Below are 17,445 nucleotides of genomic sequence, written 5' to 3'. Positions count from 1 at the left end.
ATTTTATTGTTTCCCTGTTTGCATGTTCACCGAGTTGAATAGTGGAGATATGTAGACTTTATATTCCTTCAGTCGAAATATCGCAACTAATAAAATATTATTTTGGCCGTGAAAAGTGCCTAAAAGATCAATATGTTACATGTACATATATATAACTCATTAATAACGATTCATTCAACAATGCCTGAAATAAATCCGTTATCGTCCAAAATCTTTAGTTTTATACTACTGTATAATACTCAGAGATCCTAGTGTAATAAGAAAATCGAATTAAGTTTAAGTAAACTAAGTAAGAAATAGGAACTTGATACATATGTAGATCCATACCTTGATTTTGATCAGTAAGTTTGTAGGACAATAGTCTATAATGGTCGAATCTGAAAATTCGTTTAGATATTGTAACTTTGTCTCGGACAATAATCTCTGCCGAATTTTGTGAAGGTATGTTGTTAAATTAGGGATTTTTTCTATAAAAGAATTGAGCTAAATCGATCAGTTTGAAGGTAGTTGTAACCGATAGTTATCGTATATGGGCGGTTCCGACAAATGAGCAGTTTCTAGAGAAGAAAAGGACGTAAAATTTCAGATCGACATCACAAACACTAAGTGCATAATTTATGTATACACAGACAGTTATGAATGGCTTAATCGACTAGGTTCGTATCGCTTATAGTTTATAGTGTCTCTGATGTTTCCTTATGGATTTCGTGGCACACTTAATATCATCTGTTCATGGTTAATAACAGAAGTAATCTTGAAAAACTTATACCCATATATCGGCCAATATTAAGAGAGAATACGTGTTTTTCTGATAACCGTACATCTTTTAGCTTAAAGTGAATAAAACCAAATGAAAACTTCCCCTAAACCCCATATCTATTTTATAAACCTTAGTTACCCGGAGGTATTACCTCAGCTTAAACCCTTGCAAGAAATGTTCGCTTACACCAGAACTTAGCCCTTCCTTATTTTGTTTTAAATATTAACATTTTGGATGCTGTCGTAAAATATGTATATATATTTACTACAAGAGTGGAAAAGTCTTTGGCCTAACAATAAACACAACAACATTTTGATACCAAACAGCTTATCGGCCGACTTTTGTGTTTTCGGACGCTTCGGATAACCTTTACCGGACAACAAAATTTTTGAGCGGACTGTCCATTGGACTCTAATGAGTAAAGCTGTATTCATCAAATGTGATACTACAATTAGCAAATAACTACTGAGGCTTTGTTCATAATATTAAAATTATTAATTTATTCTTCAACATCTATTCGACGGTATACAAATCTAGAGTTGTTGGCACATAATTTCGACCTCTTCCACTTAAGTGGTGATCTTTGTTGCGAGTTTCGACAGGAATTCGGAGTGCACTACACCTCGATCTCGACCTCGAAAACTTCAGTTTTGAACGTTTTCAATTCACTACTTGCCGGTGGAGGCAGGGGTTTTTCTAGATCTCCACTCCTTTGGAGAGATCAGAGGGAGAAAGATCTGCATGCACTTGATATCTCGAATTGGCGCCAAATAGCGAGAAGAAGAAACGTTATATTAGATATATTATGCAAATCTAGACATAATGGCGTAACGATACTGCATTACGAAGAGTCGTTAACTCTAAAGCACACTATATATAATGTTTTCTTTCCTCTTTTWCAAAACTTAACGCTACAACGCTTTCTTGTTGTTGTTCTGTTRTGTTTAACTGCTGTATCTGCAGTTATGCAATTGTGTTCAACTCTCATATAATTATTTGTGGTCAAGGCCCTGCACGCTTAATTCCAAGCAGCTTGTTTTTGCGCTCCAAATAAGCCAGCGTTTTTCAGCATTCCACAAATGCGTAGCTCACATGATGCAATTAGCGCACGTATAAGTAGAATGTAACGAGTTTGTAGAAAAAAAAWATATTGAATCATACACCGTGAATATGTATGTGTGTCTGTGGCAGCTTCAGCACGCGAAAAGCGAAAGAGACCAGAATCAATAATATTGATTTCATAATTTCTCGAATTGAAACGCTTTGTAGGCCTACAAATACAAGCGCAAAATATAAATAAGCAGATGGGAAACACATAACGAGCACATACGGGTACGAACGTTGTAAAGAACAAACAAGAACAACAAGTTCGGCATGACTGACGCACGTGCTACCAAAGTCATTAACCAATGAAGAAAGCCGAGTTCATGGCAAAGCAACGGAAAACATAAAAAATTACAAAGAAAGAATAAAATAAGATTGAAACTAGCAAAAGAGAAGCGCAACTTAAAAGTGTTCGAGCGAAAAAGGTACCGTTAAATTACTGCAAGTGAACGTGACTTTAAAATTTTCGACTATCGGCGCCAATATTTGCCTACAGACGCGCAGTAAAAGTTATTGTTGGAGGGTATTTATAAAATTTATACAAAAAATACACACATACATATATATACACATACATATATACTACATAGTTATAAGTGCAAATGTTAGCCCGTAGAGCTCCTCGTTTTTTACAATTCTTTATTCAATATGCAAAACATTTATTGCCATTCACAGCGTGCAACAACAAGAACAACGGTTTCTGTCGCTTCACCTACAACGCCAGGGCCGGATGTAGCACCCGCTGTTTTAAACACGGAGAGTACGCATGTCAATTTGAATGCATCCGGTCGTTCGCAACCGAAACTACAACAACATCACRCACCCACTGCACAGCCAAGCGGKCAACAGCACCAGCAGCAACTACAACAGCCAAAGGCTAAATTGTCACCGTCAAATGTTGCTGGAGTCGCAAGCGCTGGCCATCTACAACAGCAGCAACAACAGCATTATCAAAATAACAATGGCACATCGCCATCGAATGGTAGTAGCCATAAAGTGGCAGCAACAACAACATCGAGCGTATCAATACCCGTCGAAACGGTGCCACCGATGCGTACCATTGAACTGTCGACGGGTCGCATACGTGAAGGTTTCGGTAAGTCTGCTGGCGTATTGTGGGGGTATTTGGGCTATTTTAAGTATAGATTTATGGGTATTATGAGAGGTTTGCTTTTGCAATTGGCCTTGTARTAGTTTATGTATCCCTAGTAGGCATTATGTCAACATTAACGCAAAGGCGGATCCARAAATAGATTTTTCTTAAAGCATGGAGATTATTGYATTAAWTATAGTAKTCTTTACACAGTTTAATWTCATGGTGGAAAACTTTCAAATCAACCTTCTAAGTCAAATTCTACTAAATWGACAGTGACATACTCTATTGCAAAGTATAATACAGTAGTCAGKACGTGTATTGAATTAAAAAATTTCCCAAAACAAAATGAGGTAGGTCAGTCAAGTTTTGAGAATATTTCGTGAACTTYTTCTGCAGGGACTTCAATGTCATGATGCGTGAGCAGCAACGCTATCTTGAAGCATGTTCCCTCAACCACATTTTCATCCGGCGAAGTGTCGAAAAAGAGCGTTCAGAGCTCGGATTCGTCACAGGAAGGTACAGAATATGCGAAGAAAGCTATGAATTATGGCGTATAGGTCTACATCGCCACTCTTCAACGTTTCGAATGAAGTAGTCGGTAACTTGTCGAAAATGTTTCCCAGCTTTTTGTTTTGGATTTCGAAACGTTACAAGCAGCGCATCGATCATATTTGACGCCGCTGATAGATTAATCGATTCTTTCTGAAGAACCACGCTGAGTGAATGAGTTARAGGAAAAATCACAAGTATAAATTAAAATTTGCCCACGGCTACGATGGGCATCGTAGTTTTTCCCGCTATTTCGGGCCGTTGAACAAAGTATTTTCRCAAAGTATTTATTTATGTCCCCATTTCCCACTCCGAATCCGCCACTGATTAACGTGAAGAATATTATCTCCAAGGCGTCAATCRTCTCAGGCTTATCTGCGTAGAAAAGCGACTTTACCTAACTTCACAAAAATAGAGTGGTGTTAGTCCGAAGACCACGTTGTGCGATAATGCGCTCACCAAGAGTATCATTAAATAAATTGATTGCTTCGTTGGCTGTAGAGCATGTAGCAGGCACGGAAAAATCGTTTWTCATGCTTCTTTAGCGAGTCCCATCGAATGTAAAATTAATASCGGTTTACTTTTTGAAGAAATATGGTCTACTAAAAGTGAGCTTTATTTCTGAAGCAGTTGTATTTTTTTTTTTCAAAATCGGAATGGGGACCATCTCGTTTTGGTGCCAAAGCCCGCAAGCCAAGAACTTACAGCAAAACCTTACATAAAATGGATGGGCACAGCTCCAAAATTTGAGTCCTCTTCTATAATCTGCACTGAGTTATGGATCAGTTTACTTACTATTACAATTCTTCAAATCTGCTTAAACTAGTTGCCTAGTGCCTATGAAACACCACGACCTGTGGTTTGAGCATCCTGTTCCTTCTTCTTGATCTGTCCTTCAGATAACCTTTGATTCTTCCTAACGTCGAAGACGATCGTTCTGTGTTTACTGCTTTAACATACCAAATTTCGTAAAATCCTATTAACATTTTCAAATATTTCCACATTTRTTTTCTGTAATTAGGACTATAAACTAAGCTGAAGTTGTAGAAGAAAAGTGCGCAAATATTATGGTCAAAAGTAACTTGCTGATAATATATGAACACATTTTGGTTCAAAATATCCACATATATTCATTTTCACCAYATTCTGTTTTTAGAAATGAAAATTAACTCTGAAACATAAACGATTTTCTCGTAAAATTTTTAGAGTTTGGATTTGCAAATAATGGTGTTTTTTTAAAAATCCCCCTTTCCGAATCCCCCTTGAATACGGTTTTAACTCATAGTCCCACAATAGTTTTTTAATAGCCTTGGTCAGATATAAGTATTGTGAAATAGAGTTTTCTACCGAACCTGTAATAATATCAGCTGAACTATTTATCTGACGTCTACAAACAGTCACTTTACAAATAGGTAACTAGAAAAGTGTTAACTCTGTTTCGAAAMATCTTTGCTTCGATAACTATTCCATATATTAGAAAAATAGTCGAATCATTGAGCTTTTGTACCAGAAATCCTGAATGGAATTGTATAATGCTCTAATTATTTTGGCCGGAAGTATATATTTAAGGAATTATCCCCTTATGAATTTCAAAAAACCAGTTTTTGGTTTTGCATATTTATCAAATCTATATATGCTTGAGAATATTATCTGAAAACTGAGTTTGATAAAGCAAATAGTTTCGTAGATATAGAACACCCAAGAGCTTACACGTGTTTTTTCCGAGACGCTGTTTTCAGAGTCGGTGAAGAAAATGCATTCCACACGAATGAACAGAACTAAAATACATTTCTCAGGTAATTTAAAAGGAATAAGACTTTTGATGATAACTTCGATTTTTTAAGCCACTCTAAAGTGTAATTTTTTTTTTCTACACAAATCGACTCTTTKCCTTAGAATCCCTTATTTTGTCACAAATTTAAATTCAACTTTTGATAGTCTTTCGATCATTACCTATATTAATCTATAGCGATAACACATTTTTTCGTTTGTTTATATGAGTTAATTTCAAGAAGACAAATGTTCATGCTCGCCAGACATTATTTTGGAGGTGCCCCAAGAGATAGGCTACGGGATCAAGAGAACCCCAATTTACTCAAATTAAATCGCAGACTATTAAAGTACCTTAAATTCCGTAAGTGCAAAATTTGTCTGAACTGATGGGATAAAGATTTTTGGTAGCTACATGCCAACCATTATCATTTAGTAATTTGTAGAGGAGTATATAACATTAACTATATAATAAATAAGAAACATATACATATRTATAAGCAAATATTTATTCTATTCTACTATCCAGCTAACGGCGATGTTATAGTTACTTTGCTACCTGCCAACATTAAGTGGCCATGGATAACGCCAGCTATATTCCGTCCTGAACTGGTACCGGAAGAACTGATGGCGCAAGGTTTAACCGTGAGTACAACTCTTTACATTTTATTTATAATCCTTCATACCCWTTTCACTCATTTCAGCTCACCGTCGAAGAGTATGTCCACGCCATGGAGACATTGGTCAACGATTACCGCTTCACCGTCTACAACATCTGCTACAAGCGCATACTCGTCTGCTGGATTTTGCTAGCCTTCACAGTGCTGCTCACATTGCTCTTTTCCGGCCTACAGGGCGTAGCGCTCTTCTCACTCGGCGTCGGTTGGCTATTCCTCAATGCCGCCGCCATTTTCCTCTGCATGTGGGTAAAACTGCGCTTGTCACGTGGCTTGGAGAAATGCTTGGCGCGCGTCAATCGTCAGCTAATGAAGCACAAAATTCTACTCATACTCGACGACCGTGGACGCATCTCATGCCACAAAGTGAACTTGTGCTTCATGTATTTTGATGCGACGCAATGTGTCAGTTTCCTGAATGAATTTCTCGAACACACCGAACAAAACGGCGGTGAGGCCATCAAGGCTGGTTGGGAGCGCAAATTAGATATTGATGTGAATGATATTGTCATACAAGGCAATAATCCGGTGCGGTTGTCGCGCAAACAGGTGAGTGCTATGGCGGCGGGGAGATGGCGTTGAACACTTGAAATTCTCATTTTTTTTCTTAACAATTTTTCGCAATCACATCTGTATTGTCTCACAATTAACACATTGAAGTGCAYAAAAACACGAAAAACACACTTTCCACAAACACACACATACACATATATATGTATAAATATTAATTCATGCAAATAACTCTTTCTCTATGAGTACTACACTTGGGTATCTTTGGCCGCTCATTTCACTTAGGTTGTAGCACAGGAGCTGTTCCTCAGCTATTTGCAACGTTGGGGCAAGGATTTCCTGCGTCGCCGCTTGGACTGGACCGTGCAGGAGGCGGGCGTACACGRGACTCCACGCCATTTGCAATCGTCCATTTGCCCGTGTCAGTACGAGGAGGAGCTGCTGCGCAACAAAATCAAAATACAGTTGCGAGCCAAACAGTGCTGTGGCATTAATTGCATCGGCTGCTGGCTTTAGACGCGCTTGAACAACGGCGCAAGCAAAAAAATCGTAATTTTGTTGAATCACAATTTGGCTCAAACATGAAAATGTGCAAAGACATATTTAAAATTTACGATTTTGAACGCAGGCACATTAAAACATTAAACAAAAATTAAAATAAACAAAAATGTTTTTGTATATACTCCATTTGCTTTCAGTAAAAAATATTATATATTATTTTCATAAGTTTAAGTTTGTAGAAAACATCACTAAGCAATTATATTTNTATTATATATTATTTTCATAAGTTTAAGTTTGTAGAAAACATCACTAAGCAATTATATTTAAAAGAGTGGCATAAATATTTATAAAAATATGTAACAAAATAATAATAATAATAATAACACTTGTATTTGTGTATTACAAGTTAAGATTATATATGTATTTATTTACAATTATTATTTTCGAAAATGTTCATCACATATTTGCACGCCAAAYCTCACATACTAAGTACCGTAATCAGCGTATTAAAATTGTCAATTAAAGATGAATTAATTTTAGTCAGCTAGAATCGCAGAACGACTTATCAAAAGCACTGCTACCAAAACAACATAAATTGCGCGTAACTTACCGTTTTTCATAAAAAAAATTTAGATAAAGGTTAATTAAGAGGTTTAGCCTAGACACATACCAATTTCGAGGCAACTTTATGGCATTATGTTCAGTGAACGGGATCTCTGAAAAAAGACCTCAGGCTTAGCTTAAAACATACTTTGTTGAATAAGCATACAAAACGAAATTAAAAGTAGCTGGAACGAGAGATCTTGCCTTACAGTCCTAACCTTTCCTAGAATACTGTAAAAGTTTCAAGATACTTTAAGCAAACGCTTTGAAATTAATAATCTTAAAAGGTAGGTAGCTTTTTTTACAACGGAAAAAAGTCARCTTCAGCGATTGCAGTGCATTGAAGTATTGGCTTAATAATTTTACTATACGTATAATGTGTTCAGCAAAATCGACAGCTAAGGGGTTATATACAGTTAGAAGGTCAAAAACAGCGAAATTTACAGAATTTTTCGGAAAGTTTGTTCAAATTTATTAGTCCAAAAATGTATGCACATATTATGGTATCTTTTAACTATATTACAAGAGCTAGTTTTAGTTAAAATATTTATTTGGAAAGGAACTACAACTGATATTCGGGAGCTCGTCTCAAAAATGGCGTTTTGCATTACCACTATATCTCTGAACTGAAATTAAACAGAATTTCGTTAAGGTAATGTTGAATATACTGATAAATCGAAGGAATAATCAAAATAAATTTTTTTGACAAAATGGCGGTTTCACACAAAAAATTGATTTGTGACCAAAATTTTGGCCGTAAATTGTTTATAAAAAAATATTTAATGATGAGAGAAAAATCTTCGATTCATTACTGAAAAATTTGAGAATAATCGGTTTGGCCGATTTCGTGTAATGTTGGTCACCGACATTGTAAACAAAATTTTGAAAAAAAAAACGCATTTAAAGTCCGGCCTTGTACTTCCAAGCGTTCTGTAACTTCGAAAATATTCATCGGTACGATATGAAAATTTCTGTGTGTAATTTTAAGTATATGCACAATAAGAAAATACAATAGAATAAAAAAAAAAAGATTTTTTGAACATTTGAACTGTATAAACCCCTTAAAAGGCACACTTAATGTAAAAGCCAAAAAAGCAGCGATTTTGGAATTAAAAAAAAAACCGTTATTAATTGTTTAAACTTCAGTTATTTTGACATTCTCCATGGTTGAAACCGGAAAAAACAATTCTCAACTGGAAGCAATTATACGTACAATGACTTATGATCGAAAGAAATTAGAAATTGACAACATAGCTGTGTTTGAAAAAAATTAGAATGGGAGAAGTTTTGGGTTTTGCAAAATCAAAAATCTGATAGGTCACTGTATATATACAGGATATGCAAATCGAAAAAACTAAAATATTGCAAATTCAATGKAGATTTGCCTTTAGTCTCCAAGTAATCACTGCAGCAATTTCGAACAATGCTGCTCCTAGAAAAATGCCTCCAAAAATAAATTGTTTACCTACATTGGTTCTTGATGGCTACACTTAAAAAGTTTCAAAAATATTTCAAATGTATTTTTTACAATTTAAGTTTTTTTTATGCTATGGTCTATTGACGTAGGCAATATGAAATATCTCTTATGCCCCTTTCGTGACACCTGCCAAAGTACTGCATTCTGATCAAAGGAAAGTAGGCTTTAAAACTTTGTGATGATCCGATGATGTCGTTAAAAACAAATGAGCTGTTAATCTCATCSGCATATTTATAAAACATTTAAATGTTAACGCGTAGGCAACATCGATGAAAAAACCTGAAACATAGTGAGAAAAGTTCAATAAACTAAAAAAATTGTAGACTAGACCAGCCATCCAGCCATAATATTCACCAGATTTGGCCCTCAGTGACTATTTTCTCAATTCCATTCTCAAAAAGTGGCGTTTAGAAGAAATATTGATATGATTCACACTAACGAACCGGTATAATAATTGTTAACCGTTATAACGAATCCGTAGGATGTAGCCATATTTTCATCCAAAAAACTTTTGAGACAAATTTTTTAAAATCTTCGCTATATATTTTTTCTTATTAAATAAACCCAGCCATTTAAACATTTTGATGGGTTTTTCCAACTTGTTTTCACCGCATATAGAAGAAACAATTGTATTATGGTAATACAGCTCTTGGCTATTTGGCACGTTACATTGAGAACCCGTTTATAATAGACCATAACATGCAACCTAAACACTATATTTTTATGGGATTTGAGCGTGCCTTCGTCATCATGATACTTATACGATTTCTCTTTTTTTATTTTCGAATAAATGCTGTCATATATGTGTACCCGTTAAACCTTTGTGTTGGCGAAATAGATTTAATCGAAAGTATAAAATGCTGTTTATAAATACCTAAAAATCTATTATTTTGTAATAATCACTATTTGCATATTAAATATTTTGACAATTGTATATATTTACTAAAAAAAAATAAAAACGTTATATTATAGCTAAGTCTTTAATAATTACAAACTAAATTTGAAATTGTTGTCTTCGATTCGCCAAGCGGTGGAGCTCAAGAGGTTACACCACTATAATGAGGTACCCACTAGCTTTCTTGAACAGAATTCAAATAACCAACTTAGTTGCTCCTCCAGCGTATAAATTTTAACAAGAGAGCATAGCCCAAAGTTAGCGAGCACTGAATTGGCGAATCGATGACAGCTTTTATAACAGTAATTATGTACATAAATATTAATGCCGCTGGATCGCTAAGGAATTGTGCTCTTTTCTCACATACATGTAGAAATTCATTGTGCATTTTGTAGAAAATCATAGCTTTATTCCATAATTAATATCCAAAATAAAATATTTTGTAAATACTTAACATATATTGAATTTATAAAACTATATTATTTTGCACGCACCATTTTTGCACACACTTTAATWCTCTCTGCTCATCCACATACCTCTCTACAAAAAATTTGTTACTATTGTATATAACAATAATGAAATGAAAAAAATTCCGAAAATTAAATCGACAGGAGCGCGGTACACAGCTTTTTCTGCGTTATGCCTCACGCTGGGGCATGGAGGCGTTACGCGGGCTGGTCGATGTTACGCCACTGGAGCCGGGACGTCATTGTGGACAATTTCAGTGTCCCTGCCAGTACATAAAAGAACATTTGCAGTGCAAACCGCGAGGCAAGTTGAAATGTTTCAATTTCATTTACTGGGTGTTGGCTTCAGAGCGCTATGACTAGGGCCACACTTAACTAGAAACATGTAAGGCACACATACACACACAAACACCCATATACTGGCAATAACTGTAGTTAAATTTTAGTTGTAATGWATTTTTTTAACTCAGTGACTGTAAATATGATTGTGGCAAGTAAACTTTAGAGATATTTTGGCGGAATATTTTGTTATACTCTGAACAGGGTATTTGCTATAAAGAAAGAAAGAAACGTTCGAGACACTATAAGATATGTATAGAAATGATCAGCGTGATGAGTTGAGTTGAATTGGCCAAGTTCGTCTGTTTGTTCATCTGTATATAAGCGAACTAATCTCTCAGTTTTTGAGATATCGATGAAGATTTGTATACGTCTTTTTCTCTCTAAGGAGCTGCTCATATGTACAATAATAGCATATAGCTGTCATACAAAGTGACCGTGCGAGCACACGTCCTTGTATAGAAAACTTTTTAACAGTTAGGATGCGATATCTTCAAGCAATTTTGTATGGATTATGATTATTGCCTAGGGCAATAGTATAATCTCCGCATAAGTTTTCAAATCCGATCACTACATGCTGTGTCATACAAATTGACCGATGAAAATCTTTTGCAGCTGTACTACCCTTCAGCTTCCGTGCAGCCGAAGTTAAGTTTTTTTCTTAAAATTTTTTTTTTTTTTGTTTGTAATTTACAGTAATATACATGCTCACACATATTTTGATTTCTATTTTCATGTGTATTTAAAAAAAGTTCATGCATAAGTAATCTTCATTTTCATCATTTAGTTTCGTTTTGTGTTCCATTTTTCGTTTAATTTGTTTTAATTGATTAAATGTTTTTTTTTTTTTGTACTTTCTTTTTTCGGAAATCTCAAATGCAGTTGTTATAAATAACATAGGCCAGGTTGTTTGGAGTCGTTTCCCAATGTACTTAGATTGAAATTTAGCAAGAAAATGCACTTTATACCAAACTTTTCACTGTGTGTATGTGTGTGTGAGCACAGTTTGCGGCGGACGATCACTCGAAAATACACTTTTAAATAGATACATATATAAGAAATATGTTAGCAATTACTTAATTGTCCTTAATTACACACTAATACATGCTTAGTTCGATAAGTTATTTGAAGTAATTATAAGCTCATAAGTACTTAAGTACATATGTATGTACACCAATTAATACAAATATATTTGCTTATATAATATTATTATTGACTAATTATTGTTGTTTCAATCAATAAGCAGAAACTTTAAAGTACTTTACAGTAATCATTTATGTATGCTCCTAATCCTTCTTACATTGTATGAAAACTCATGTACTTAAAGCTTTATATGCGATTACGAATATATATGTATGTATTTACTAGCACTTTCAACATTTCCTTTGTTTTAGTTTTGTTAAGCAATAAATTTTCAATAAAGCATATCATTCGTATCTAATACACAATTTGTTGTTTCACTTTTATAGGATATCCTTGCAGTTGTATTGCTTATGCCACGGATGCCCACCTACAAGRTCGCTTTTAAGTTTTTACATTTGCATTAGGACATCATTTGTCTGTTATTCCATGTGCTTATTGTGACTAGACTCTCTATTTATATTTATTTAATCCAATCAAGAAGATTTGCACAAATTTATCATACATCAATGTTTATAGTTATATGATACTATTCAATAAAGAGGAATTTATATACACATATAAATACTCGAGTAATTATTATCGAATTGYACATAGCAAAAATTGTGTTTAATTTGAAGTCGATTATAAAGCAACGAAGTGGAAACCCCGTTAATTTGAAAATTTTAAATTAAACTCCAGTTGATGGTTAGTATTTGTTGGCGTGTTTAAGAAATTTGGATATCAATTCTTCTCTTTCTATCGTTGTGAAAAATTTTAGAGATCACATATGTAAATTGACTAAGATATTAGKTTGTCAAARAAGTCTTGCGSTATTTTCGCTAGTTGGCTGGACCAAATTAAATTCCTACAGATCAGAGGTATTTTATGGCATCGCTTTGACTTAAGACGCATATTTCTTAGAATTGTTCACTSTACAAAAGTGCCAGGTCCAAGGACAAAATCACTATCATTAATTATTCTCGAGATATTGCCTTTTTATGTAAGGCTGTATGGAAGTTCTTAGATTTTTTATTACATACCATCTATGAAAATTCTATAAAGCCTCACTTAAAAAGCTGAATATCTCTGTTACGGCTTTGTTGCATTGAGCACTTTTGTAGAGTGAACAATTCTGAAAAATATGCGTCTAAAGTCAAAGCGATGCTATAAAAWAACTTTGATCTGTAGGAATTTAGTGATAAAAAATCACGATAGTAGTGTATTTTTTATGGAAATTTTTACTTGCCTTGGTCCAGTTCTTAATGTTAACATTAAATTCTAAATTTTCGGGACTGAAAAAAATTATTAGTTCAAAAGAAAAAAAAAAAAACACCCTAACATATCAATATATACAAAGTCGAACACTATTATATTGGGTATTTAACGAATATTTTATAGCAGGTGTATGAGAGCTAGGGAAAGTGGGTCAATTTTTATAAGWCTCCCATGAATTTCAATAACATATATCCAGTGGCGGATTCAGAAGAAGGGGAAAATGGGGGAAACTTCAGTTCGCCCAAGGGCTGAATAGCTTATTAATAATTTTACTACTCTAAACTAAAATTATAAGGTAACAAGAAAAGCAACATTACTCATAGCAACGATGTGCTAATTTGAATCTAAAATTGGGATTTTTGGCTTATGGGATACTCTATCTCCAACACATTCACTCAGCGTGATTCTTGAAATAAATCGATCGATCTCGGAAAGGCATCAAATATGATAGAAACACTGCTTCTAATTCTCAATATAGAGCTGAGGAACATTTTCGATCCATTCAGACACGAAAAAATGGCGGCCGAACTGAAAGTTGGTCAAGTCAACAACAAAAAACGAAACTTTCTGCGTGAAAACTTGCGAAAAATACTATGGGATCTCAGTATACATTCCTCTGATGGATAAAAATGGCAAGGATTTTAAGGTGCGCCTTTCTGGAGAAGTATTGGATCGATTTCAACTGAGTTTGCTGTTTCCAGAAAAAGTATCTGTTTTGAAAATCAAAGAAATGGGAAATCTTCTTGACTGTTTGATGGATACATTCAAAGGCCTTTTGCACAATGACAACGCCCTGCGACGTATGATACTCAAAGGTGAACTTGATCACGGGCAGTCCCATTGGGGGGCAGAAGCAAAAGTCAAAAGACAACAAGCATTGTAACCGTTGCAACGGCGTTGTAGACCTCTATCCCATAATTCAAAGTTTTCTAAACATATTTTGCATACTTCATGTGACAAATGCGAKCTCTGAACTCTCTTTTTCAACACTTCGCCGCAATATAACGTGACTGAGGACGAACATCCYTCAAGATATATTGATCGGCTGGAGTTGCTGCACAAGCATCATGATATTGAAGTCACTGCAAAGTTATCGAAAGATTATGAAAATTTGGTTTAAATACACGAACTGACTACAGTATTATAAAATGAAATAAAGTATGTTACCCKCACGTCAACGATTTATTATGTGTTTTTCAATTTATTATGTTTTGATTTTAGAAGGACGTTTTGAAATCTGCCATCATATTAAACTGTATGAATACTTTTCTTCTTCTCTATTGGCGTAGACACCGCTTACGMGATTAYAGCCGAGTTAACAACAGCGCGCCAGTCGTTTCTYCTTTTCSCTGCGTGGCGCCCATTGGATATTCAAAGCGAAGCCAGGTCCTTCTTCACCTGGTCCTTCCAATAGTGTGGAGGTATTCTTCTTCCTCTGCTTCCCTCTACCTCTGTCGGGTAGTGCGTCGAATTCTTTCAGAGCTGGAGTGTTTTCGTCACTTCGGACAACATGACCTAGCCAGCGTAGCYGCTATCTCTTAATTCGCTGAACCATATCAATGTTGTCGTATATCTCATACAGCTCATCATTCCATGGAATGCGATATTCATCGTGGCCAACGCGCAAATGGCCGTAAATTTTTCGCAGAACTTTTCTATCGAGTTTGGTATTTGTTTGTCGAGAGAGAACTTTGCTTCTCAATTGACTACTCAGTCCGAAGTAGCACCTGTTGGCAAGAGTTATCCTGCGTTGGATTTCCAGGCTGACATTGCTAGTGGTGTTTACACTGGTTCCAAAATAGACGAAGTTAACTACACCTTCGAAGTTATGACTGTCAACAGTGACGTGAGTGCCAAGTCGCGAATGCGACGACTGTTTGCTTGATGACAGGAGATATTACATCTTGCTATCGTTCACTTCCTTGCCAAGTCTGGAGAAAGCAGAACTAATGGCGAGGATGTTGATCCCGATGATATCAATACCATCGGCATACGCCAACATGAAGAGATACGCTCTTATAGAAGATTGTACCTGCTCGATTAAGTTCTGCAGCTCGAATTATTTTCTCTAGCAGCAGATTGAAAAAGTCGCACGATAGGGAATCGCCTCTTCTGAAACGTAGTTTGCTATCGAGCGGTGCGGAGAGGTCCTTCAAGATCTTGACGGGGCTTTTGTTGTTGCTCAACGTCAGTTTACACAGCCATATTAGTGCGGGGATACCAAATTCAGACATCGCTCCTTTTCGTGCTGTCGCAAGCAGCTCTGAAATCGGCGAAGATGTGGTGAGTGTCGATTCTCCTTTAACGGGTCTTTTCCAAGATTTGGCGCATGGTGAATATCTAGTCGGTTGTTGATTTTCCAGGTGTGATGCAACACTGATAAGGACCAATCAGTTTATCATAGAACCTTATACGCAATGCTGAGGTGCTTATCCCACGGTAGTTGGCGCAGATTGTGGGGTCTCGCTTTTTGTGAATTAGGCAGAGCACAGTTAAATTAAAATCGTTGGGCATGCTTTCAACCGACCATATTTTACAAAGAAGCTGATGCATGCTCCTTATCAGTTGTTCGCCGCCGTGTTTTAATAGCTCGGCCGGCAATCTATCGGCCCCCGCTGCTTTGTTGCTCTTTAGACGGGTAATTGCGTTTCGAACGTCTTCATGGTCAGGCAATGAAACGTCTGCTCATTCGCTATCGATTGGGAGATCGGGTTCGCCTTCTCCTGGCGTTGTACGTCCACTGCCATTCATGAGGCTGGAGAAGTATTCCCTCCACAATTTAAGTATGCTCTGATCATCGGTCACTAGATCACCTTTGGATGTTCAACAAGAGTATGCTCCGGTCTTGAAATCTTCTGTTAGTCACCGCATCTTTTCCTAGAGTTTTCGAGCATTACCCCTGTCGGCCAGCTTGTCAAGCTCTTCGTACTCACTCATTTCGGCCACTTTCTTTTTCTCTCTGCAAATGTGTCTCGCTTCCCTCTTCAACTCTCNNATGGCCTAGCCAGTGCTGCCGCTGTCTCTTAATTCGCTGAACTATGTCAATGTCGTCGGATAACTCATGCTGCTCATCGTTCCATTGAATGCGATATTCGCCGTAGCCGACGAGCAAAGGACCATAAATCTTTCGCAGAACTTTTCTCTCGAAAACTCGCAACGTCGACTCATCAGTTGTTGTCATCGTCCAAGCCTCTGTACCATATAGCAGGACGGGAAATATGAGTGACTTATAGAGTTTGGTTTTCGTTTGTCGAGAGAGAATTTTGCTTCTCAATTGACTACTCAGTCCGAAGTAGCACCTGTTGGCAAGAGTTATCCTGCGTTGGATTTCCAGGCTGACATTGCTGGTGGTGTTTACACTGGTTCCAAAATAGACGAAATTAACTACACCTTCGAAGTTATGACTGTCAACAGTGACGTGAGTGCCAAGTCGCGAGTGCGACGACTGTTTGCTTGATGACAGGAGATATTTCATCTTGCTATCGTTCACTTCCTTGCCAAGTCTGGAGAAAGCAGAACTAATGGCGAGGATGTTGATCCCGATGATATCAATATCATCGGCATAAGCCAGCAGCTGTACACTCTTATAGAAGATTGTACCTGCTCGATTAAGTTCTGCAGCTCGAATTATTTTCTCTAGCAGCAGATTGAAAAAGTTGCACGATAGGGARTCGCCTTGTCTGAAACGTCGTTTGCTATCGAACGGTGCGGAGAGGTCCTTCAAGATCTTGACGGAGCTTTTGATGTTGCTCAACGTCAGTTTACACAGCCATATTAGTGCGGGGATACCAAATTCAGACATCGCTTCTTTTCGTGCTGTCGCAAGCAGCTCTGAAATCGGCGAAGATGTGGTGAGTATCGATTCTCCTTTTACGGGTCTTTTCCAAGATTTGGCGCATGGTGAATATCTAGTCGGTTGTTGATTTTCCAGGTGTGAAGCAACACTGATAAGGACCAATCAGTTTATCATAGAACCTTATACGCAATGCTAAGGTGCTTATCCCACGGTAGTTGGCGCAGATTGTGGGGTCTCCCTTTTTGTGGCAGAGCACACTCAAATTAAAATCGTTGGGCAGTCTTTCAACCGACCATATTTTACAAAGACACTGATGCATGCTCCTTATCAGTTTTTCGCCGCCGTGTTTGAATAGCTGGGCCGGCAATCCATCGGCTGCTTTGTTGTTCTTTAGACGGGTAATAGCTATTCGAACGTCTTCTTGGTCAGGCAATGAAACGTCTGCTCATTCGCTATCGATTGGGAAATCGGGTTCGCCTTCTCCTGGCGGTGTGCGTTCACTGC

At 36.6% G+C, this 17,445-nt stretch overlaps 1 protein-coding gene across 8 annotated transcripts in view; it reads left to right on the top strand.

Annotated features, from left to right (window-relative positions):
- LOC108970532 overlaps positions 1 to 12,383 on the top strand; it is a 24,269-nt gene extending 11,886 nt beyond the window's left edge. For 6 of the 8 annotated variants that reach the window (XM_018935982.1, XM_018935981.1, XM_018935980.1 and 3 more), the window contains exons 3-6: positions 2,540 to 2,960; positions 5,809 to 5,924; positions 5,984 to 6,505; positions 6,752 to 7,153. In XM_018935982.1, the coding sequence (XP_018791527.1) occupies positions 2,540 to 2,960; positions 5,809 to 5,924; positions 5,984 to 6,505; positions 6,752 to 6,982 (1,290 nt within the window). In that variant the 3' untranslated portion in view covers positions 6,983 to 7,153. Of the gene's footprint in view, positions 1 to 2,539; positions 2,961 to 5,808; positions 5,925 to 5,983; positions 6,506 to 6,751; positions 7,154 to 10,553; positions 10,714 to 11,630; positions 12,182 to 12,217 lie in introns of those variants that run through there. The other 2 variants (XM_018935984.1, XM_018935985.1) reach the window with 2 other exon arrangements.
- Positions 12,384 to 17,445: the final 5,062 nt, after the last annotated feature.

The sequence above is a fragment of the Bactrocera latifrons genome, unplaced genomic scaffold (genome assembly GCF_001853355.1).
Source record: "Bactrocera latifrons isolate USDA-ARS-PBARC rearing strain unplaced genomic scaffold, ASM185335v1 scaffold_30, whole genome shotgun sequence".
Lineage (NCBI taxonomy): Eukaryota > Metazoa > Arthropoda > Insecta > Diptera > Tephritidae > Bactrocera > Bactrocera latifrons.
This window is presented reverse-complemented; position numbering and strand designations above follow the sequence as displayed.